Below are 26,187 nucleotides of genomic sequence, written 5' to 3'. Positions count from 1 at the left end.
AATAAAAAGCCAAGAAATTACAAGATTACAAAGTAGACAAATTTGAAAAGGCAAGTGAAAAAAAATAGGCTTTCAAACTTATCCGAAATGCCCAAACAATCAGAGGTCAGATGGATAGAATCTGGAACCAAGTTCCATAGTACAGGTCCGGCTACTTGGAACATACGTGATCGATTTGCAAATTTGGTGACAGAACGAAGAGTGGGAACAGCCAAAAAAAGCTCTGGCTTGCGATCTCAAAGAATGAGAAGGTACATAAGTTTGCAGCAGAGAAGCACTTACCGGTAATAGTGCTATTACATTACATTAGAGATTTCTATTCCGCCATTACCTTGCGGCTCAAGGCGAATTACAAAAGAGTTATAAACGGTGGGTTACAATGGAAGATCATTGGTCATTTCTAAAGAAGGTAAAGAGTAGATCAGGTAGTATCTGTGAGGCAGGAAGAAGGTGGGAGGAAGGAAGGTATTTGTGATGTTAAGACTGTTTCAGGGATTACTTGAAGAGTATAGTTTTTATTTCTTTTCTGAACATCTTGTAGTCTGGGGTGGTTATCAGTAGATTGGAGATTTGGTTATCTAGTTTTGCTGCTTGAGTGGCTAGAAGGCCATCGTATAGTTTTTTTCCGTTTAACTTCTTTGTCACCTTCATCCACCTCTCCATTTCTCACCCCTACCACCTTTTCTTCAAAACTCTCATTGAAATACATTTGATGCTTTTCCAGACAGCTAGGGCTGCTACTTTGGTGGAAAATGCTATTAAACTCCTAGTACATTGGTATACTACCCGCGTTTTAATCAGTAAATGCACCAAGCAGAGTGATGCTACTTGTTGGAAAGGATGTGGTGAAAGAGGTACATTTTATCATATGTGGTGGGAATGTCAAAGGGTCCAGAAGTTTTGGGAGCAGGTTTTTGAGTATGTGAGCAGATTAATTCAGACTCCACTTAAGTTGAATGCTGAAAGGACATTGCTGGGAGTAAGAATAGAGGGTGTAACACTTTCTCAATCTAAACTTTTGGATTTGGTATTCAGAGCTGCTAGATTGACATTAGCTCAGCAATGGCGTATGTTAAATGTTCCTACTCTGAGAGACATGAGGGAACATTTAGGAATAATATGTGAAAAATATAGACTTTCAGCACTTTCAACTAATCAGTGGGTAAAATTTAATGACATATGGGAGACTTACATTGAATTGGAAAAAGAAGCTTTATGAAGAATTACTCTACCCCTAAGGTTTTGGACCCAGGTCTCCTGGGAGGGGGGGTGGGCGAGACAGGGAATGGGACTGTTTTAATTGTAGTATTGATAAGATGTATTCTTCTTATTAGCTTATTAAGTTTACAAATTATATTCAATGATAATTGTGTTTTGCACTCAGATTATTGTATTAGAATTATTAAATAAAGAATAAAAAAAAAAGAAATACATTTGATGCTTCACCTATATATTTTGACATTATCTTTTGTTCATACCTGATAGAGAATGACACGGTGACAAAATTCATCACCGTTCCCGTCCCCGCGGATAACCGCGGTGTCTATTTCAACCTCAGTCCTTCTACACCAGCATTCTTTAAAGCAAAGCTTGAGGGTCAGTGGCTGAATAATGAAGCCATTGTGACATCACTGATGTGATTGGTTCTTAGGCACTGGTGGAATGAGACATTATGACATCACAATATCTGCTCTGGATACCAGAGACTGTCATTCTCTAGAGTCTATCTCAACCTCAGTCCTTCTACACCAGCATTCTTCAAACCAAAGTTTGCGGGTCAGTGGTTGTGGTCATTCATACTCTGATTCTTCCCTCTCTCCTTAAAGAATGATATGAAGATGGTTTCCCGAGGTTATCCGCGGGGACGGGAACGGTGATGAATTTTGTCACCTTGTCATTCTCTAGAGGAAGAAGGTTTTGCCTTCGAAAGCTTGTCAAAACATCTATTCAATGAGTCCAATATAAAAAGCATATGCTATTGCATATTACACCACCGTTGGATTGGTATAAATCCTGGCTTTTCCTGATCATGACCAGGAGAGCCATGCAAATGGTTACTCGCAATTGGAAAAATTGGGTGGGCAAATTTATGCTTATGCTACAAGTATGAAGAAATGAACGCTGACATGTTGGGACATAATAAGTTATTCAGATTAGTTTGGGGTCCATTGATGTCTTTTGTTACTTCAGTATAGTTGTCTCTTATCTTTAATTTTCTATGGAATTACACGCACATCCAGGGAAGGGGGGAGGGGGCTATCTCTTTTGTTTTATTCCTTGATTGAATGTATTGGAAGGGAGGGGGGGTTATTCTTTCTGAATTGTTATTGATTGATTATAAGTGCTTACTCTGATTATTAATGTATGTATAATGTTCTACATTTTTTGTTAGCCTTGAAAACTTAATAAAGATTTTTTTTTTTTAAGTATTTAGCTCACCAAAGTAACTGAATAAATAGGACCTTATTTTCTTTCATTATTATTGCTATTTTTGTTTGCCTTAATTCTACTTATACCTAATGAAGGCAGATAACAGAGAAAGGTCCAACCAGTCTGCCCAGCAAGGTGCCACTTTATAACAGGGGTTCTCAACCTAGTTCATTGGACACACCTAACCAGTCAAGCTTTCAGGCAGTAGAATAATAAGGGGGGGGTGAACCGCCCCAGGTGCTGTGTTGGTTGTGGTGCCGGCACCTCGCCACCCTCCCACACCACATTCGCACCCTCCCTTCCCCATCCCCTTTTACCTCTTTAAAATCTTCAACAGCGCAAGCAACTACTCCTGCCTGCTACTCTGACTCCCTATGAAATCACTTCCGGGTCGCGGGGCCAGGAAGTGGCATTAGAGAGAAAGCCAACACCAGCGCAAGCAGCAGGCCAGAGAAGCTGCTCACATTGGTGAAGATTTAAAGCGGTACGGGAGTGTGAAGGGAAGGCACAAATGTGGCTTGGGGGCATAGAAGGAGTGGGGGGGGCGGAGAGGAGGGCACGGGAGAATACCACCGCCCCGGGCGCCTCCTATGTCCTCCTGGCGATGAAGGGATTTCCAAAACCCGGCAGTTTGTCCAGGTTTTGGAAGGCCCTAAAGCTCAGGGCCGCGTCTGGAAGGTCTCTGAGCACGCGATGACATCACGTACTGTACATGCGTATGACGTCACTGGTCAACGTCCGCACATGCTCATAGGCCCTGTAGATGCGACCCTGAGTTTAGTGTGCCGTGGCAGAAAAAATTTGCGACATACTGCTCTAGATCCATGACTGGTGTAAATGTGGACATGTAAATATAAGGTTGCCATAGGATGTGGTGAGAGCAGTTAATGTAGCTAGTTAAAGTTTGGACAAGTTCCTGGAGGAAAAGTCCATAGTCTACTGTTGAGACCGACATGGGGGAAGCCACTGATTGCCCTGGATTGTAGCAAGGAATGTTGTTACTATTTGGGTTTTTGCTAAATACTTGTGTCCTGGATTGACCACCAGATGGGATACTGGGCTAGATGGACCATTAATCTGACCCAGTAAGGCTATTCTTATGCTCTTACCAGGGTGCGCTAGTATTGTGTAATGGAATCTGTCATAGAAAAGGCTCCTAGCGCACGGCCTTGGGGTGCCTAATTGAAGGCACCCAGTTCTATAATTGCCCCTGACGCAATGGTCGTTACACTGTTTATTTTCTCTTGATTCAGTTTCATAAATATCATTAAGAGGATTGTTCTCTATCAAAAAACCCTAGGGACAAGAACAGTGGGCCTAAGGAAGGAAGTGTGACCCCATAAAGAGGCCCTACCCTGTGCTCTGACTGCATGTGAAATACCATTTATCAAACGGCAAATAGAAGGATGAAAGGCATGACACAGATGCCCTCATTTGCTAAGCAATCTTTTCAAGCATCAGCAAAAAAAAAAAATAATAAAATAAAATGTTCAATCTACTCCTTATGTCAATCTACTCCTTATGTATTTCCAAATAGTTTAAGTTTCAAGTTTAAGTTTCAAGTTTATTTAACTATTACAAATTTTCTAAGCGATGTACATAATATAATAAAACAACTTTAAACATAATAACATAAAAATCCAATAATAACTAACATGGAAAGAAGGAAAGGCGGTGTAGTTACAATAAGGGCATGGAGAAAAGGAAAAAACAAAAGGTAGGGTAAAAATTTCAAAGCACTTTTGTGAATATTAATTAAAAGAAATGGATAGTTTAGAATTATTAAAGGTCATAAGCATCCTTAAACAAATAAGTTTTTAATAAATTTTTGAAGGTTGAAATATCTTGTTCTATTCTAATGTATTGGGGAAGGGAGTTCCACCATTGTGGACCTGCGACAGTAAAGATATCTGCTCTTCTCGTTCCGATAATTTTTAAAGAAGGGACAGATAGAAAGTTTAACTCAGATGAACGTAAAGATCTTTGGGGATTATATGGGATCAATGATTTAGATATGAATAGTGGTTCACTAGATTTAAGGGTCTTAAAAATTAAGAACATCATGACAACTGTTATGTTATTACATTACATTACATTAGTGATTTCTATTCCGCCATTACCTTACGGTTCAAGGCGGATTACATCCAAACTAAAACAAGAATTACATTTCAACTTTGAAGTAATAGATTAAACGATGAGATAAAATTTTAAGGGAGAATTATGGGTTTTAGATAATGTTTGGTAACTAGAAAAATTAGAGAGTACTAAGGGTTTATAGAGTGTTGGATGTTGGGTTAGGATTTTTGTGCTGGATAGGTTTAACGTGTTTTTTGAAGAGTATGGTTTTAATTTCTTTCTTGAAGGTTTTGGAATCTGTGGATGAAGATAACAGAGTGGTGAGTTGTTTGTCCAACTTAGCTGCTTTGGAGGCTATTAGGTTGTCATATAGTTTATCCGCCTTATTTATTTAACAATATGACAATTCTTATGAAATCCGCCTTGAACTACCTTGGCAATTCTTATGGAATCTGCCTTATGTATTAGCAATATCATGACAATGCTTATGTAATCCGCCTTGAACCGCAAGGTAATGGTGGAATAGAAATCACTAATGTAATGTAATGTACATTACATTGTACTTATTAACCGCGTTACCAAAAAGTTCTACGCGGTTTACAAAAGATTATTAATGATAAACATGCTCCCTCTCCCTCCTACCTATCCACCTCCCTCTCTCCCTCCTCTCCTCCCTCCCCTTCCTCTCCCCTCCCTTTAAAGTCGCCTTGAGCCTGTAAAGGTATGAGCGACGCACAAATAGAAAATTAGATTAGATTCATTTGAGTGTTTGGCGCCGTCTGTACCCAGACTTTATCATTTAGCAGAGAATCTATTAGGATCTTCAAGACAAACAGTGCATTCTAAGGAACTGGGTATGAGCTTTGTGAAAAGGGAAGTCTCTAATTGCATGCACAGTCACTGATCCCAAAAGCTCAAAACAGTTGTTAATGTAGTTCTTCTACACAATCTCATCATATTGGTAGAAGTCTCAAAGGCTTGGAATCCAATAATGTTTTTCACTTGCTACAATTTAATTTTTACCTTTGCTTTGTTATACACAAGTGTCTCTGCGAGATGAGGTCTTTGGCTTAAGTTGTTGAATGCATTTCTATGAAACATGATGCAAAGTGGGATGTTTAGGAGGGATGGCTTATTAAAGCTTAATGAATCATTTTTGTAATGCAGCCCCATCGAGGCGTGTGGCATGTGTGGTGCAGTGGTTAAAGCTACAGCCTCAGCACCCTGAGGTTGTGGGTTCAAACCGATGCTGTACCTTGTGACCCTGGGCAAGTCACTCAATCCCCTCATTTTCCCGGGTGCTTTAAATAAATTGGGAACCCACCAGAACAGACAAGGGAAAATGCTTGCATACCTGAATGAATTCATGTAAACCATTCTGAGCTCCCTTGGGAGAACAGTATAGAAAACTGAATCAATCAATCACAGAATGGAGTAGAAAACTATGACTTAAGAGAGATGTGGTGAATTTACTATAGCTGCCACTAAAAAATGTTTTAGAATTGTAAATTAACTAAAATATTGCAAAGCATGCTTGAATATATCTGTCAAATTGTAAATCAGCATGCTGAAGCTGTTATGGAAATAATGTTCACCTCAAACTCATTCTTTCAGAATTCCCAATGCTTTCATTTTATGATATTCAAAGTAGAGAATGACATGGGGACAAATTTTCCCCCGTCCCCACGGGAACTCATTTTCTTGGCCTGTCCCATCAAGTTCTTTTCCTGTCCCTGCCCCATCCCTGCAAACTCTGTCTTCATCTGCACAAGCCTCAAACACTTTAAAATCCTAAGTAGCAACATTCCAGAGCTCAGATTGTGATGTCATAATGCCTCATTCCACCAATGCCTAAACTCTGTCCTCGTCTGCACAAGCCTCAGCCACTTTAAAATCCTAAGTAGCAACATTCTAGAGCTCAGACTGTGATGTCATAATGCCTCATTCCACCAATGCCTAAACTCTGTCCTCGTCTGCACAAGCCTCAGCCACTTTAAAATCCTAAATAGCAACATTCTAGAGCTCAGACTGTGATGTCATAATGCCTCATTCCATCAATGCCTCAGCTCTGTCCTCATCTGCACAAGCCTCAAACACTTTAAAATCATAGGTGTTCGAGGCTTGTATGGTCAAGGCAGAGCTTATAGGAATGGAGCAGGGACAGGGACAAAACTCACAGGAAGGGATGGAGAAATTCAGTTCCTGAGGGGACAGGGACAAATTTGTCTCCCAGTCATTCTCTAATTCAAAGCAATTGAACCAGTCAGAAACAGCTCCTGGCTGGCTAAATCACATGATCAGGCCTAACAGCTACTAGTTAGCATTGCTGAAAATCAGCAGCTGACACCTACGTGGAAACCAGCTATTTTGGAGGCAGCCCTGGGGTGGAGTCAGCCAGTTAGGTGCCAGGATTCAGAACTTACCCAGGTTTTACCACATAAACAGAACCACATAAATGTCAGTCCTGTCTTTATATGATGCCCCATAGAGGTTAAATGCTGAATAGCGCACTTAGCCAGCTGACAGTGCAGCGGTTGCTCCATGCTGCTGACTGGAGGACTAAGAAAGAATCATCAGAAGTTACTGACCACAGATTTCCAATGGATTTTATAGTTTAACTACAGGAGACCAGGTGTCCCCTGCCAGTAGATATTACTATGATTGGCTGACATCAGGAGGCTGCAAACACATAACTGATAACAAATACATGGCTTCGTCACTTAGGAGGGTAATTTGGTAAAGGAGCACCTACATTTAGCTGCCTATTTATTTATTCATTCCATATTCTATACTGTTCTCCCAGGGGAGCTCAGAACAGTTTACATGAATTTATTCAGGTACTTGAGCATTTTTCCCTGTCTGTCCTGCTGGGCTCACAATCTATCTAATGTACCTGAGGCAATAGGGGGATTAAGTGACTTGCCCAGTGTTACAAGGAGCAGAATGGGTTTGAACCCACAACCTCAGGGTGCTGAGGCTGTAGCTTTAACCACTGCACCACTCTGGAAATCAAAATGTATTAGAAGTGAGCCAAGTAAAGGACCATCAAGCCATTGTGACATCACTGATGAGGTTTGCTTATATTGGAGGAATGAGGCATTGTGACATCACAGTATCAGCTCAGGTTATCAGAAACTTTTCGTACTATTTATTCAGTTTTCTATACTGATCTCCCAGGGGATCTCAGAATGGTTTACATGAATTTATTCAGGTACTTGAACATTTTTCCCTGTCTGTCCTGCTGGGCTCACAATCTATATAATGTACCTGGGGCAATAGGGGGATTAAGTGACTTGCCCAGTGTTACAAGGAGCAGAATCGGTTTGAACCCACAACCTCAGGGTGCTGAGGCTGTAGCTTTAACCACTGCGCCATTCTAGAAATCAAAATGTAATAAAAGTGAGCTAAGTATAGGACAATGAAGCCATTGTGACATCACTGATGAAGTTGGCTCTTAGGCATTGGTGGAATGAGGTATTATGACATCACAATACCAGCTCTGATTATCAGAGGCTGAAACATTATACACTATTTATTTATTCAATTTTCTATACTGTTCTCCCAGGGGAGCTCAGAATGGTTTACATTAATTTAATCAGGTACTCAAGCATTTTCCCCTGTCTGTCCTTGTGGGCTCACAATCTATGTAATGTACCTGGGGCAATGGGAGGATTAAGTGACTTGCCCAGAGTCACAAGGAGCAGTGTGGTTTGAACTCTCAAGCTCAGAGTGCCAAGGCTGTAGCTTTAGCCACTGTGCCACACTCTCCCCCTATGGTGTGTCTACTTGAAGCCTCTGCTATAACTGGTAGCCAATAATTTTTCTTTCGAGAATATCAGTATAACACGCCAAGAATGCACCCGTATTCTCAGTACAATCACCAGCCATAAAGCTGGTATGAATGATTGTGCCTAGATTGCTAAAAAAAAGCATTCATAGATAAAAGGATTCTATAATCTACATGCATAAATGTGTGTCCCACCCACCTTCTGACCATCTGCAAACTGGGTGCCATTGCATTTAGCCATTGTTATACAGAATAGCACATAGCCAGAATATTGACATTCACATGCGCATTTGTGCACATGCATACTTAAATGTGTGCATTCATCTTATTTATATATATTTTTGGCACCTAAATCTTGATGCCCTCCATAAAGAATTGCCCCAGACGTCTTAAGGAAGTTATATAGTTCAGTCACTAGATTTGACAGTAGAATTTACAAAAGAAAATTAAATGTGCACCTGAATCACTAACAGAGGGAGCAGGGTGCGTGGTGGGGAAAGCATGCAAATCAAGCCTCATGGTACGATGTGCCTGTATGCATCTGCATTTGTGTATACATGTCTGTATTCTTTGTGTTCATTTCTATGGGTATATGTCTCTGTGTATGCATGCGTGTGTACATTTTTATGTGTATATGTCTCTGTGTATGCATGCGTGTGTACATTTTATGTGTATATGTCTCTGTGTATGCATGAGTGTGTACATTTTATGTGTATATGTCTCTGTGTATGCATGCGTGTGTACATTTTATGTGTATATGTCTCTGTGTATGCATGCGTGTGTACATTTTATGTGTATATGTCTCTGTGTATGCATGAGTGTGTACATTTTATGTGTATGTGTCTCTGTGTATGCATGAGTGTGTACATTTTTATGTGTATATGTCTCTGTGTATGCATGCGTGTGTACATTTTATGTGTATATGTCTCTGTGTATGCATGAGTGTGTACATTTTTATGTGTATATGTTTCTGTGTATGCATGCGTGTGTATATTTTTATGTGTATATGTCTGTGTATGCATGAGCGTGTACATTTTATGTGTATATGTCTCTGTGTATGCATGCGTGTGTACATTTCTATATGTATATGTCTCTGTGTATGCATGAGTGTGTACATTTTTATGTGTATATGTCTCTGTGTATGCATGCGTGTGTATATTTTTATGTGTATATGTCTGTGTATGCATGAGCGTGTACATTTTTATGTGTATATATCTCTGTGTATGCATGCATGTGTACATTTTATAGAACATAGAAATAGACGGCAGATAAGGGCCACGGCCCATCTAGTCTGCCCACCGCAATGACCCTTCCCCACCTAACTCAGTGAATAGATCCCACGTGTCTATCCCATTTGGCCTTAAAATCAGGCACTCTGCTGGCCTCAGTGACCTGAAGTGGAAGATTATTCCAGCGGTCAACCACTCTTTCAGTGAAAAAGAATTTCCTGGTGTCACTGTGCAGTTTCCCTCCCCTGATTTTCCATGAGTGCCCCCTGGTTGCCGTGGGACCCTTGAGAAGGAATATATCTTCTTCCACTTCGATGCGACCCGTGAGATACTTGAACGTCTCGATCATGTCTCCCCTCTCTCTGCGTTCCTCGAGTGAGTAGAGCTGTAACTTATCCAGCCTTTCCTCGTACGGGAGATCCTTGAGACCCGCGATCATCCGGGTGGCCATTCTCTGGACCGACTCTAGTCTCAGCACATCTTTTCGGTAATGCGGCCTCCAAAATTGCACACAGTACTCCAGGTGAGGTCTCACCATGGATCTATACAATGGCATAATGACTTCAGGCTTACGGCTGACGAAACTCCTGCGTATGCAACCTATGATTTGCCTTGCTTTGGAGGAAGCTTGCTCCACTTGATTGGCAGCCTTCATGTCCTCACTGACGATCACCCCTAGGTCACGTTCTGCTTCAGTTCTTGTTAGGATCTCGCCATTTAGGGTGTAAGTCTTGCATGGATTTTGGCTGCCCAGGTGCATGACTGCATTTTTTGGCATTGAAACTGAGTTGCCAGGACCTAGACCAGCGCTCCAGTAGTGCATCATGTTGTCGGGCATTGCATTTTTGTCTGTTGTACTCTTGGCCACTACATTGCTTAGTTTGGCGTCATCAGCGAATAATGTTATTTTACCTCGGAGCCCTTCTGCCAAGTCTCTTATGTAGATGTTGAACAGGATCGGGCCCAGGACGGAGCCCTGTGGCACTCCACTGATCACCTCCATCGTTTCGGAGGGGGTGCCATTCACCACTACCCTCTGAAGCCTACCCTCAAGCCAGTTCCCAATCCATTTCGTCAACGTGTCGCCCAATCCTATAGAACTCGTCTTGCTCAGCAACCTGCGGTGTGGTACGCTATCGAATGCTTTGCTGAAGTCCAGGTATACGATGTCCAGGGACTCCCCAACATCCAGCTTTCTCGTCACCCAGTCAAAGAAGCCGATCAGGTTGGATTGGCAGGATCTCCCCTTGGTAAATCCATGTTGACGAGGATCCCGTAGATTCTCCTCGTTCATGATCATATCCAATTGGCGTTTGATTAGAGTTTCCATTAGTTTGCTCACTATTGATGTGAGACTCACCGGTCTGTAGTTTGCTGTCTCCATCTTGGAGCCTTTCTTATGAAGTGGGATGACGTTAGCCATTTTCCAGTCCAACGGGATGTTACCTGTACTAAGGGAGAGATTGAAGAGCGCGGATAGCGGTTCCGCCAAGACGTCACACAACTCCCTGAGCACCCTGGGGTGTAGGTTGTCAGGCCCCATTGCCTTGTTAACTTTGAGTTTTGACAGCTCGCAGTAGACACTGCTGGGCGTAAACTCGAAATTACTAAACGGATCAGCTGAGTCAACCCTTGTCTGCAGCTGAGGACCAAGTCCCGGCACCTCGCGGGTGAAGACTGAGCAGAAGTATTCATTTAACAGTTGGGCTTTTTCCGAGTCCGTTTCTGCATAGTCTCCCTCTGGTTTCCTGAGGCGTACTATCCCACCTGAGTTCTTGTTCCTGTCACTGATATACCTGAAAAAGGATTTATCTCCTTTCTTTATGTTCCTTGCTAATGTCTCTGTGTATGCATTAGCGTGTACATTTTTATGTGTATATGTCTCTGTGTATGCATGCGTGTGTACATTTCTATGTGTATTTGTGTCTACGTCTGTAACCAGGATATTAATGGAGAGGGATGAGGCAGTTCAAAAGGAGCAATTCCTTAACTTCTATGATTCAATCTATAAGGGATCCTTTTACTAAGCCGCGTTAGGGCTTTAAGGCGTGGAATAGCGTGCGCTACATTGCCGTGTACGCTAGATCTTAATGCAAGCATTGAGCTGGCGTTAGTTCTAGAAGCGTAGCGCGTGGCAATTTCCTGCGTGCACTAATGTTCTGCGCACCTTAGTAAAAGGAGCCCTAAATGTTTCTATATCGCAGCTGTTGGAGCTGCCTCTCTCTAGAAATAAATTGGGCCATGGGGGGGGAGGATTTAATTTTCTGGAACTTCTGATCCAATCTGGCCCATTTTATAACTTCATGTTTCTTTCCTCAATACTAAATTTGGTCCTGTTCAATTAAGGGTGTAGAGAATTATTTTGCCGACAGATGGAGAGATGTTCTTGGCACCTCACATATAATTCTTTCCAATATCCCATTGGATTGAAAAGAATAACAATACGCTTAACAGAGAAAAAAATAGTCTATAGTCTGTCTCAGTGTCTCTCAAACTGTGTGCCAAGGCACAGTGGTGTGCCCCAAAGAGATTCCGGGTGTGCCACGAAAGATTCCAGAATTTTATTTTATCTTCCTCGTTTTGTTTTTTTAATTCTTTATTGATTTTCTAAACTTCAAAAGTGCAATACACAAATCTATATCATATAATAAGTTAATAAAAGCACATTCAGCTTACAAATATGCATAACTAACCATTTTCTCCCACCCACCCACCCAATGATTATTCAATAAAACACAGAAACATAGACTATCCCAATAACCTTACTCTATTCAGATTAAAAATATCCTCCCACCCTCCTCCCACCCCAGGTGGACAAACTCAAAAGTCAAATTAGGACAGAAATAGTTCCCCCCCCTCCCCCGCCTTTCCTGGATGTGTACGAAAATAAACCAAAACTGACTCATAATCAAAGACCTACTATAGTGAGGTAATATATGATATCAACGGCCCCCAAACCAGCTTAAATAAATTACTGTTGCCCCAAACTATCGGCATTCATTTTTTCATATCTATAGCTGGAGCACAAATTTGCCCACCAGAAAGGAAAATTGAGGCGGTCGTAGTTCTTCCAATTTCGGGTTCCCATCTGCATGGCTATAGTCTATCTCAGTGTCTCTCAAACTGTGTGCCAAGGCGCAGTGGTGTGCCACGAAAGATTCCAGAATTTTACTTTATTTTCAAGTATACACTAGAATAGTTGACATTAATGCCACGTACACAAGAGTCTGTCAATGTTATGAGCGTCTGCCTGCGTAAGGATATAACTGCCCAGACAAGCATCATTCTTTGACGTGACTGTTCCGTGAAAACTAACGGCAAGTAATTTTAGTTTGATTTTGATTTTTTTTAATGCAGTAGTTATCCTAACTTGAGCAACAAACCATTCAAGGCTTTGTTACCGTTTGGATCTTCTTATCTTTGCGAACTTGACAGAAATTTATTTATTTAAAAAATATATATACCGCATAAAAACTATGCGGTTTACAAAATTACATGCACACATATTAAATGAATGCTACACGTGTTTCAACAAGACAAGCACAAAAAGACATTAACTAACGGTATCGTTATTAAAATCTTTTAAATTCATCCTATAAAATGGAAACACAAAATCCCCTAAAATCATTCACAGGACAGGAAGGCATTAACAGAGGCTAGCGTTAGCACAGGACGGCATTGTCAAATAATTGCGTTTTCAACATTTTCTTAAAGTTCAGTCTTCCATCACAGAATCGCAGAATACCAGGCAGCGCATTCCAGAGTTTGGCGCCAGCCACAGACAGCACTGTTGCCCCAATCTTACCCTCCAAACTCAGGGCTCCTTTTACTAAGCTGTGTTAGTGGTTTTAATGCGCACGCTAGATGCTAACGCCACCATTGAGCTGGCATTAGTTTTTCTGCGTAGCGCGGGGGCAGCGTGCGCTAAAATCGCTAGCATACCTTAGCAAAAGGAGACCTCAGTTTCATACTATTTTCAGATCTCAAACATTAACTGGAAATCTCTAAAGCTCTACCTACATCGTTCTGATGCATAATTTCTAACTTTCTCTTTCTCTCTTTTTTTTTTTCTCTCTAGTATCCATTTATTTACTTTTTATTTATTTCCCCTCTTTCCCCCTCTTCCTTCTTTTTGTTTGACTCTACGATGGACGCTGCTTATACTCAACTTGATTGGTGTTTACTGAGATTTGTTATTCTTGTATCACATACTTTTATTGTTGTACTGATTTTTCCGTTCGCAGATTTTGTGGTTCATCATCAATCAGTTTACTGTATTATTTCTTGCTCCGTTTTTGAAAAATTTTTCAATAAATAAACCTTGATTTTAAAAAAAAACAAAAAACCCTTTAATGCCACTGGAGAAACGTGAACGTGATATAAGATTTGCTGTATGATTGAAAGAATCTTAAACTGGACTCTCTGCTGCATAGGTAACCAGTGCAGTTGTTTCAACACTGGGGTTATAGGAGTCATTCTTGAAACCCCAGTAATCAATCTTGCAGCAGAGTTAATTAACATCTGCAGTGCCCTCATCTTCACTTTAGTAACTCCCAAAGAAAGAGAATTGCAGTAGTCCACTCTACTTAGTATTAATGCTTGCACCACACTACGGAAATCATATCCTGGTAACATAGGTTTTAATCTATATAACAATTGCTATTGCATATAACCCATCCGAATCGTTTTCAGTATTTGTTTTTCCATTGTCAAACTACTATCCAGATGTACTCCCAATACCGTCATCTCTTTTTTGACTCACCCATCACATCAACACTTTCTAACTCAAAGTTATCCCTTTGGCTTTTCACCTCTGTTCTATTAACATTTAGGGCTCCATTTACAAAGCCGTGCTAGGGCCTTAACGCGCAGAATAGCGTGCGCTAAATTGCCCCACGCGCTAGCCGCTACCGCCTCCTTTTGAGCAGGAGGTAGATTTTCGGCTAGCGCGCACTACAGCGTGCGCTAATCCGGTGCGTGCGCTAAAACCACTAAGTGCGGCTTTGTAAATGGAGCCCTTAATTTCAGATCATGTTCATCCATCCCACGATCATTTCCATATATCGTTACAAACATTGCTCGGCAGTGAGTGCATCGCTCACGGGAAAAAAGAATAAAATATCATCGGCGTATATTCAGTATCGCATGCCCATCTCTTGAAACTTTGCCCCCCAAGTAGACATATAAATATTAAACAGAATTGCAGAAAGAGCAGAACCCTGACGAACTCCCTAGAGAATGACACGGGGAAAAAAATTTCTCCCCGGACCACCGTCCCCTTCACCGTCCCATCCCTGCAGCATCCACCCTTCCCTCTCGCCATCTCACCGCTCTTCAGCAGCAGGAGAATCTCCCTCCCTCCCTGCGTCAGAGGAGAAGCTTCTGCCCACACACACGTGACTGCAGGCAGGCAGGCTTCATCGGCTTCAATAAGTTCCTTTACTAAAGCCCCACGAAGGTAAGGGGAAGGGAGGGAGGGAGATAGGTTTGGCTGTAGGTAGGAAGGGAGGGAGGGGGCCGTGCGCGATCAGTGACTGCGCACCTTCCCTCCCTTAACTGCAGGGATAAGGTCATTCACTGCTCCATGGGGCGGTGGATGGTCTTGTCCCCGTGCCCGCAGTGAGCACTCCTCCCCCCCCCCCCCCGTTTCGGTGGGTTACCCGTGGCTAGCCAAGGGTAACTGCCACCGAGCCATTCTCTAGTACTCCCATTTTAACCTCCACAATTCTGGAAACAGATTGCCCATTCCTTACTTGTAGAGAACAACTGCAGATAGTAGGTGATAAAATGTGTGTTTGCTTTCCGATTATCAAGCCACGTTTTGATTAGCATTGATTAGCAATTCTGTTCTATCTAGTTTCTCAATTGTTACAATTACCTATACATAGCTTAAAGAACTTTAAATAAATAACTTAAATATAATTTTTGGGTTGATTTTGCAATTTTACAATTTAAATTTTAATGTGCCGGGAAAAACATTTGCTCCATTTAACCCCTCCCCTTTTACAAAACTGTAGCATGATTTTTAGTGTCGGCTGCAGCGTTAAACAGCTCCAACGCTCATAGAATTCCTATGAACGTCGGAGCTGTTATCGCCATGGCCGGTGCTAAAAGCCGCGCTATGGTTTTGTAAAAAGGGGGGGAGTTAGTGTGCCATGAAAAACATTTGTTCCGTTTAGTGTGCCAGAGCTAAGAAAAAGTTTGCGAGACACTGGTCTATCTAATTAATTTTAAAAAAAATAAAAAATTTTAAGCCTCATAACTTCCCATCTTGTTGAATAGAAAAGCTCACCTGCACACTGTGAAATGGCTTCTCATTTCCACGGACTTCGCTGTAATATGTAAAGTCTTCTACACTAAGCTGGAAGACACAAAAGATAGGTAGAAGAGCAGCTCATTAAACACAGGCTCCCAAATTCTCTAAATAGCATCTAAAGGTGTGCACAGACATTGCTGCGCTTAGCCGACGTGCATGCACAACTTGATTGGCCTAATTAGCACAAGTAATTAGCAATTAGCACCTCATAATTAACGCTAATTGGGACAAATTAAAACTTATACATACACACAACTCGGACAACGTGATTCTATAAGAACTATGCACCAATTGCAATGCGTGAATTTAAAAGGGGGGCATGGCCAGAGATGGATCCTAAAAATTAGGGGTATTGTTATAGAATATGTCCAATGCATGCACAACTTAGGTGAGGGCATTGGGGATCCGGAAGGTTCGCCCCCAACATTTCGCCCCCAGCAATTCGCCCCTCACATTTCGCCCCCCATATTTCGCCCCCAGGTACGTTTTGCCCCCGGAACTTTCGCCCCCACACATTTCGCCCCCGCACATGTATTCTGATTATAGTCGCTAGTGCTAAATTCGGCCATTTCGCCCCCGCACATTTCGCCCCTGCACATTTAGCGTTTTTCCCCTAGTATGTATGTATGTGTGACTGCTACATCAATACCTGACCTAGATTTTAATGTTTGTGATGTATTCTGATTATAGTCGCCAGTGCTAGATTCGGCCAATCTGGCGCCAAAATTGGCCAATGACTTTGCAAAATTCTACAGAGCTTAACCTTCGCCCCCGCCAAAACGTTCCAATTAAGGTTGATCCCAGAAGCTCTACACTTCTATAAATATAACGGGTTCTTTCCTCTTGGTTATTTAGTCCTTATGATTTCCGAATTGGCGCTTGATTAATTGATCTGTGTAGTGATTTTTTTAATTTATGGATTCAGTTCTTTCAAAGCGTGGCAAGAAGAAGCTAGTTTACGAAAATCATATTTATTTATTCTCTAAACGAACAGCAGATGACAGCCATGCTATTTGGGTATGCGAAAAGCGGTCAACGTGTAAAGGACGCGTTTGGACTCAAGGAATTGATGGCGAAGTTGTGAAAATCGTAAATGCTCATAATCATGCAGCACAGGCAGCAAGGCCTGAAGCAGTTCGATTAATCAATGAAGTTACTGCCAGGGCAAGGTCGACACAGGAGACGCCACAGCAGATTCTCAGTGAGGTCATTTCAGGCAGCCATGCAAACATTGGAGCGCTTCTGCCTAGAAAAGATTCGCTAAAGAGATCAATTCGAGCGTCAAGACAACTCGAGGGTATGCTGCGGCTGCCTCAAACCATTGATCAACTCGTCATCCCGCCAGAATTTCAGGAGATCATTATCAATGGAGTCCAACAGCAATTTCTTTTGTGGGACTCGGGTAAACTTTTCTCTTCAAGCTATTAGCATTATGTACTCGTACATGTAGGCGTTATTTGTTCGCATTTTATATCACTTTGTGGCACATAAAATGGCAAAAAATTTCTTAATTTATTAGAATTGGTCAAACAACTTGTCACCATACATGTAACAGTTCAGAATTTTGAGAGGGAGGCCCTCGGGGGGGGGGGGAGGAACATATCCAAAATGGTCTCAAAAATAGCCACAAATGGCATCGTTTTTCTGAAAATCAAGTATGTCTGAGTCTTCTAAGCCGTTTTAAGCGTTTTCTTGAATTATTGTTGCTATATAATCTTCCACATTTAATTTTACTGAATTACTTCGTACAATTTTTGGTAGAATTTTTGTAGAATTTGTCAAACATTCCATTAACGTAATAGCTCAAAAAAATGAAGAAAAAATATTTTTTTTGTCTTTCGGAATTTTTTGATGCCAGTGAATAGAGCTCGTCGAGAAACGTCGACCCCTGACTATTTCTGACCCTTTTTTGGACTTTGAAAATTTGGCGGACCTCCATCCACCGCCTAAATTTATGCCTAAATTATTTTTATTTTTATTCAGGGACTGGAACCAGCCGAATATTGATATTTGGAACGAGGGATAATCTCCACTCGTTGGCACAGAGCAGTGAATGGTTCGCTGATGGCACGTTTTCTACTGCACCAGCTTTGTTCGAGCAGCTTTATACGATTCATGCAGTTCACGGTGGTGTCATCATTCCAGCATTGTACGCGCTGTTGCCGAACAAGACCCGAACAACCTATCGACACATGCTGCAGCAGCTTAAGAATATGCAGCCAGGTCTCCAACCGCAGCAGTTGATGACCGATTTTGAACAAGCTGCAATTCAAGCGTTTGAAATCGAGTTTCCTAACATGGAGAAAACAGGCTGCTTCTTCCACCTGTCGCAGTCAATATGGCGAAGAGTTCAGAATGAAGGATTGAAAGTGCGCTACCAAAATGACCACGAATTTGCCCAGTGGATCCGCATGATACCAGCTCTTGCTTTTCTGCCTCCGGTCATTGTTGTGCAATCATTTGAAGAGCTGCTGGACGATCCCAACTTTCCAGAAGAAGCAGTACCCATTGCCAACTATTTCGAGGACACCTACATTGGTCGAATGAACCGAAGAGGACGCCAGAATCCATTGTTTCCAGTTCAGTTTTGGAATGTTCATCAACGAACGTTGAACGGCCAACATCGGACGAACAATGACATCGAGGGCTGGCATCGCAGCTTTCAAGAAACCTGCGGCTCACTTTTCCCCAATATATACCGCTTCATCAACTGCTTGAAAAGACAGCAAGGCCTTCACAATTTTGAAATCACGCAGATTATAGCCGGCAATCCTGTCAATGCGCGAAACAAGAAATACGCGGCGATTTCTGCAAGGATTCGGCGTATTGTGGAGGACTTGGGCAATCGAAATTTGATCAACTATCTCAGAGGAATAGCATACAATTTTGAATTTTGATTGACGTTTGTGCTTCTGACTTTTAGGTTCACTTTATCACTGTATTTCATTTTACTTGTTATTTGACGGTGTTGTGTTTGGACTGTTATTTCATTTGACAGGTTAGTTTTTGTTTTGCACAGTAAAAAATAAAAAATAAAATGATAAACATCACAGAAATCAATGACTTCGCTCTGGGGATAAAGGAGACATCTCCCCCAAATTTTCGATTTTTGAAACAAATCACCATTTTAACATGATAAAATAAAGCAAAAAAAGTAAATTATGTATTTTGGTCCTCTCAAATTCTGAAAAATCCGGTTTGGTCCCGGCGGACCAGTGACTTCTCTGACAAAAATCAGGTAAAAAATACCTACTTAATCATTTTACCTTTTTTTATTTTATTTTTTCATCATTTTAATCTTAATCATTCATCATTTTGAGACATATTATTGATGTAGTACACATAATCCAACGCGATGGGGACGAAACATCCGGGGGCAAAATGTGTGGGGGCAAAACATCCAGGGGGCGAAATGTGTGGGGGCGAAATTTCCGGGGGCAAAACATACCTGGGGGCGAAATGTGGGGGGCGAAACTTCCGCAAACCAGGGCATTGTGGGCCGGTTTTAGTTGGCCTAAATGTTTGCACCTAAGTCATGTATTACACACAGGCTCTAAGTGCGGCGCTATAAAAGGTACGCACACCTTGCAGAATCATGTTAAGAGCCCTTCTAGTGGGCGCAGATTTTTTTTTTGTTGCAATATATAGAATATGGCCCATATCACATAGCAATTATTAACATAGTACATTTCCTGGACCATCTTTAACAGGAGGTTTTTAGCCAGTGAAGTGACCACTCGAACACCGATATTCCACCATTATGGAGGTGGCGGGCCCCTGTCTGAGGCTTTTTCCTCTGTCAAGACTGGTCTTTTACCTGTGCTTTAATACCATTATACCATCATCGTATTCCATCTTTGTGAAAGTGTTTTGTTTATTACTAGTGTTTTCACAATATCCGAGTGTTTTTTGCCATATCACATATGGGCCATATTCTATATATTGCCCTATATATATGCTTTTAGGCACGGGCTCTTGCTGTCATAGCGGGATCAGGTGGAATATAATTTTGATTTGTCAAATTGCAATTTTTTTTGTAGCTCGGGAGGTGAAGCAATTGTTAATTGCCAGTTTATTTGTTGTCCCAATAAACAAAGCTGCGGCCTGGTTATTACCATCAACAAAGAGTCTGTGGTTTTATTTATGGTTGACATTATTGTCGAAGTCATACGAGATTTGATAAGCAAGAAAGCGAGGAGGTTTGGTGAACAAGAAGGTAAGGGGGGTGATGGGAGGTGGGGTGTAAGGGGGAGAGCGACAGCTTGGCCATTCCAGATCCATATGTTATGTACCTCTCTGGAGATGCTAAACTACCTTAAATATTTTTTTTAAGAAAAGTTTTTGTTTGCTTTCACCAAACCCTTGATTAGCTGTTCATGGATGTCCAATTTTGTAAAATCCAGCACTTAACGCTTTCAAATGGTGTCAGGTCAAAAGCGCGCCGGGACAAAGGCGCGAGCAGACAATTGAGCGCAGCGCGGAGGTGCGCGCTGAAGAAAATTACTGTTTTTAGGGCTCTGACGGGGGGGCGTGGGGGGAACCCCCCCACTTTACTTAATACAGATCGCGCCGCGTTGTGGGGGCATTGTGGGGGGTTGTAACCCCCCACATTTTACTGAAAACTTCACTTTTTCCCTGTTTTTAGGGAAAAAGTTAAGTTTACAGTAAAATGTGAGGGGTTACAACCCCCCAAACCCCCCACAACGCTGGCACGATTTGTATTAAGTAAACTGGGGGTGCTCCCCAACAAAACCCCCCGTCGGAGCCCCTAAAAACAGTAATTTTCTTCGGTGCGCGCCTCCGTCTTGCGCTCAGTTGTCGGCGCGCGCCTTTGTCTTCCGCGTTGTTGTCTATGAACCCTTTCAAATTCTTGCTGTGCTTGCTAACACGTACATTTGTATTCCCTTACCACATTCAGTGAGCCTTTTGTAAAATATTTGGGAACTGTGCATTCCCCACTGGGATGCCCCAAGTCCCGCCTAGCTGGCTTAAAGTATGCACCTTATCTTGGAGGAACAGCACGAGGTTCTTGGAACTCTGGGTAAACACTGGTTGAAGGAAAGAATGCAATTCATTCTCTGAGATGATATGCCCTTCGTGCACAGCAAGTGTTGAGTCCCACAAGGAGCTGGAAAAAAAAGAGAGAAATTATCGTTATTTTTAATGCCGCATGTCGCCATAATGTAAAGATTTTGTTTTTATCTTTCAAGGAAGCAAGTACTCATCATACTTCAAGGTGCCTACCGTGCTTCCCCAAAAATAAGACCTACCCAGAAAATAAGCCCTAGCATGGTTTTGGGGGTAGGTCTTAATATAAGCCCTACCCCCGAAAATAAGCCCTAGTCGCCGGCAGCAGCAGCGCTCCCTTGCGATCCTTCCATCTCTCCCACCCATCCGAACCCCGACCGCAAGACCAAAATACAGTACCTTATAACAAACTGCATCGTCGGCAGTACAGGCCCCATCACGGCTTTCTCACGCCCGGGCGTGAGAAAGCCACGATGGGGCCTATGCTGCAGATGATGCGGTTTGTTATAAGATACTGTATTTCGATCTCGCGGTCAGGGTTCGAATGGGTGGGAGAGATGGAAGGGTCAGCAGGGAGAGGGGGGATGCGTGGCAGCAACGGGGGGGATGGGAGGGATTAAAAAATGCTCCCTGGGGGGGTTGGGAGGAAGGGAGAGATATAAGCTGCAAGGGTTTTGCTGCACAAGGGGAGGGAGGGATATAGGCTGCAAGGGTTCTGCTGCACAGGGGGATGGGAGGGAGTGGGGGAGGGCTAGAAAGATACTTCACAAGGGGATGGGTGAGAGGGGAGAGATAATCTTTGTACATGAAAGGGAGAGATAATCATTGTACATGAAAAAAAATAAGACCACCCCAAAAATAAGACCTAGGGCTTTTTGTGGGCCCAAAATTAATATAAAACAGTGTCTTATTTTCGGGGAAACACGGTAGTAAGGTCTTAATGTTGTTATAATCATCTTTGAGGTGCACTGAATGAGCCAGTGGAAGAGACGAGTACTTGTTCCAGTTATGGAGCAGCGCGGCTTTGATGCTCCTGGATGAGCTGTCAACGAAGAGACGCCACTAATGCACTTAGCACCCTTTGTTCAATTCTCTCCGTAAGCACATGAATTTAGGTGCCGGGATCTGTGTGTAACTTTTATGTGCATTAGAGAATGACACGGTGACAAAATTCATCATCGGGAAACCATCTTCATGTCATTCTTTAAGGAAAGAGGGAAGAATCAGAGTATGAATGGCCACAACCACTGACCCACATGCTTTGGTTTGAAGAATGCTGGTGTAGAAGGACTGAGGTTGAGATAGGCACTACAGAATGACAGTCTCTGGTATCCAGAGCAGATATTGTGATGTCATAATGCCTCATTCCACCAGTGCCTAAGAGCCAATCACATCAGTAATGTCACAATGGCTTCATTATCCTTGGCTCACATAAGAATCAGAGTATGAATGGCCACAACCACTGACCCGCAAGCTTTGCTTTGAAGAATGCTGGTGTAGAAGGACTGAGGTTGAAATAGACACTAGAAAATGACATGGGATTATTTCCAGTGGTTATCCGCAGGGACGGGAACGGTGATGAATTTTGGCACCGTGTCATTCTCTAATGTGCATCTCCAAAAAGGGGACGCCTACCACCCAATTAATTTGAATTCAAACTAATTATGAAGTACTGGTTGACAATTATCGGCACCAATTACTGTTATTAAATAATTAAGTTAGGAGCATATAAATCGGCTAGGCGCGCTGACCTAGGCGCCTAACTTTAAGCATCGTTTATAGAATCTGGGCCTTTGTGTATAGCTAACGGAAAAACTAAAATAGCGTCTCGCAATCTTTTCGGCCAGCGGCACACTAAACTCAGTGTCCCGGCCAGAAGGCACCCGGAAGTGCGCGGTGGTCAACGTGATAATGTCATGCACATGTGTGACATCATCGTGTCGACATCCGCGCAGGCACGGAGGCCCATCTGGCCGTGACCCACTTCGGTGGGGGGGATTCGGGAGGAGGGGAAGTGCGGGGAGAGGAGGAAAGTCGTCCGCGCCGGCTGACTATCTACAGGACGTGCCTCTCGCCGCAAGAGGCACGTCCCGTAGGCCGCAGGCGTGGATGAATCTCCTCCTCGCCAGTGTGTCGCGGCACACCTGAAATCTCAGGAGGCACACTGTTTGCGATACACTGAACTAAAATAACACAACTTGTGGTAATGTTGACAACTATCCCTCTTAATATTATAAAGGAAAATTATCAATGTGGGCTACTGTTAAGTTGGTGGGGGGGGGGGGGGGGTTAGCACAAGTCAGGTTATTTTACAACAGGGTTTCATTGAATAAAATAAGACCATGTGCTAAAGTCTGCTACAATGACGGTACCTCTGTTGATAACTTTTGCCCTAAGTTTGCAAAAATATTAATGGATTCTACTCATTTTGAGCTTCTAACACCTATTTGCAATGTTGGCATTCATCGATTTAAGTGCAATGGGCTTCTTGAATGATTCGACCCTTACTACAATCTCAACCTGACAAGCAGTTGTTGGCAGACATTTTGCCTAATTTGCCTCAATACTGTTGAAGTTTAATCAGCAGTAAAAGCTACCCTAGCTGTAGATGTTTGTCCACAAACATTATGAATTATTTTCTGAAACGCAGTCAAATAAAATCATGTCCCGGCTTTACAGGCTCCGCCCGACTATTGCCCCATTGCCTCACCTATCAGGAGGCCACCCCGCGGCGGGAAAAACTTTCCCGCCACTAAGCTGCCTCCTGTCTCTCCTACACCCACCCACTCACGCTAGTCTCCATGGAAGGCAACACAGGCCCTCCATCCCCGTGTTGCAACCACCCATCGAGAGGAGGGCTCTCGGGCTCTCGTAGATGTAATTCCAACATTATTACCACATTTGTAGGCCAAAGGTGTTAAATTTTTCACAGGCTCAATCAAATAGAGCATGGAAATGTGAAAGAGCTCCTTCGATGGTTCTATCAAAATAATTTAGTAATCACTGGTTTCTCCTGATAACGAGATAAGCACTGATTATACTCAGTCATGGCAAAACCTTTAGGTATTTTATGCTATTTTCTGTTCCACTTTTCACAGCATTTTCCTCTCTGCTCTAATGATACTTTGCTTGGTTTCTGTTTTATTTTTACACAATTATCGGAAAGAAAAGAAGGAACCAGACTGACGTTTAGAAGCAGCACTGTGCACTGCCATCTGAAGGACCTGCGTTCCAAGTTTTATTTAAAACTGGATAAAACGCTTTTATAATAAATTCAAAGTGATGTATATTAATAAGCAAACAGAGACGTGCATGAGACGAACATTAGACACTGCAAACTAAAAGGAGGGGTAAAAGGGTGGAACTATAATTTCATAAAAAAGGACAAGTAAGGGAAAAACATTGAGGGATGGGGGTCGCTGGCAGCTCAAAATGCTTATTCTTAAGGGTCACAGCATTGTAACATTTAATTCCTTTATCACAGCGGTCTCAAACTCAAACCCTCTGCAGGGCCACATTTTGGATTTATAGGTACTTGGAGGGCCGCAGAAAAAATAGTTAATGCCTTACTAAAGAAATGACAACTTTGCATGAGGTAAAACTCATTATAGTTTATAACCATCTTGAAACTACAGTGGTGCCTCGCATAACGAACGCCTCGCACAGCGAACGCTGCGCACAACGAACTTCATGTCTTGCTTCCTACAACGAACTTCGTTTCACACAACGAAGTCGCCCGAGCTGCATCCTTCCGCGCAGGCACTGCGCTTAACTGCCCTCTCTCCGCCTGGCTCCCTGTGCAGTGGCGGACCGTCGGCTCGCAGGGGCCCGGCGCCTACTGCTGATGCGTTGGGGGGGGGCGGAGCTACTCTCGCCGCTTCCCCGATGCTAGAAAAAAAAAAAAATGAACAGTTAAGTCCCAGTTTTTGCCGCTGAGACTCTGCCCTCTCTCACTGTAAAATTAGACTCTACTTAGTCTGTCTTTAAATTTAAAAAATGTGTGTTGTTTTAAAAAACAATTATGTTTTTAGATGTATCTAAATAAAAATAATAACCAAAAATTTATCTTTTTTTATGTCATCTTAGCATATTTTATGCTACAGAACGAATTATTTTTTTTAACATGTATTGTTATGGGAAAACGCGTTTCACATAACGAACTTTTCGCATAACAAACTTGCTCCTGGAACCAATTAAGTTCGTTGTGTGAGGCACCACTGTACTGATAAGTCGGTATATCAAATTTTAAATAAACTTGGAAACTTGGTAAATCTTTCCTTAATTGCTTCTAATAATTTCAGCTATACACAGCTGAAAGCAGTGCAACATGCAGAAAGTGAAAACCAATCAAAGTAACAACTGCAAGAGACCAAGTACTGTTTTGAGGCCCTCGGTATTATAAAGAATGATTCTTTATGGAAAACTTGTGCCTTAAGTGGCCGGTGGTCGCGTCCGCAACCGCCTTCAGCTCTCACCTCCAGCACGGGATTAGGTACACACGCACAAGCTGCACTGCCTCCAATTGTCCTCTCCACTCCACCTCACAATCGCGTACAGACGCAGGAAAGCGCTTGAATGAGGTTACAGCAGTGAGGCGGGTAGCATTCCAGAACAATGGTAACATACCGAGGGCCTCAAAATAGTCCCTGGCGGGCCGCAAGTTTGAGACCACTGCTCTATCACATGAATGGACAGCCCCCAGTCCTCAAGGGCCACAACCCAGACAAGTTTTCAAGAATAGATCTCATGCATATTTTTTAAAATTTTTATTTGCATTGTCAGATTACAAATGAATTATTCCCGTCCTGAAATCGAATGAAAGATTACAAATGATGAATATCAGAAGAAAAAAAAATTTAAAAAAGCACATAACAGGGAATATGTCTTCCAACTATTTAAGTTCTCAATTAGCAAGATTCCAAGGGCTCAAATTGCCTAAGAAAATGATGTCAACATATATCCGACATAATAAAGGAATTAATTCTTAAGAGGGAGAGCTTCAATATCCTAAATATGAGTAACAATAGACAAAATCCTCACCCTGCATTCTCAGGCTGAGATGGTGGCTCATGACCTGATCTCATTTATATTTACTATAGAACTCTTGAAAACCCCAAAGACCGTGGTGGCCCATCCCTGTACTATCAAGCATTTTGTTCCCTGGACTGGTTGAGGCAGGCAGTACTATGAAGGAAGCTTTCATGGCCCTGAGAAAGAAGTCTACTCATCACCTAGTGGCCAGACATAGGACACTAGCCAATTTCCAGAAGAAGCCATGGTTTGTTGTCCCAAGTAGAGAATGACATGGTGACAAAATTCAT

At 42.4% G+C, this 26,187-nt stretch overlaps 1 protein-coding gene across 1 annotated transcript in view; it reads right to left on the bottom strand.

The window, feature by feature from the left end:
- The window catches only part of LOC117366379 (V-type proton ATPase subunit S1-like), a 124,263-nt gene that overhangs the window by 74,649 nt on the left and 23,427 nt on the right, over positions 1 to 26,187 (bottom strand). Inside the window, exons 2-3 of the mRNA XM_033957669.1 lie at positions 20,840 to 20,966; positions 15,815 to 15,883 (exon numbers count right to left, since the gene is read on the bottom strand). Coding sequence (XP_033813560.1) covers positions 15,815 to 15,883; positions 20,840 to 20,966 — 196 coding nt within the window. The remainder of the gene's footprint in view (positions 1 to 15,814; positions 15,884 to 20,839; positions 20,967 to 26,187) is intronic.

The sequence above is a fragment of the Geotrypetes seraphini genome, chromosome 9 (genome assembly GCF_902459505.1).
Source record: "Geotrypetes seraphini chromosome 9, aGeoSer1.1, whole genome shotgun sequence".
Classification (NCBI taxonomy): Eukaryota; Metazoa; Chordata; class Amphibia; order Gymnophiona; family Dermophiidae; genus Geotrypetes; species Geotrypetes seraphini.
This window is presented reverse-complemented; position numbering and strand designations above follow the sequence as displayed.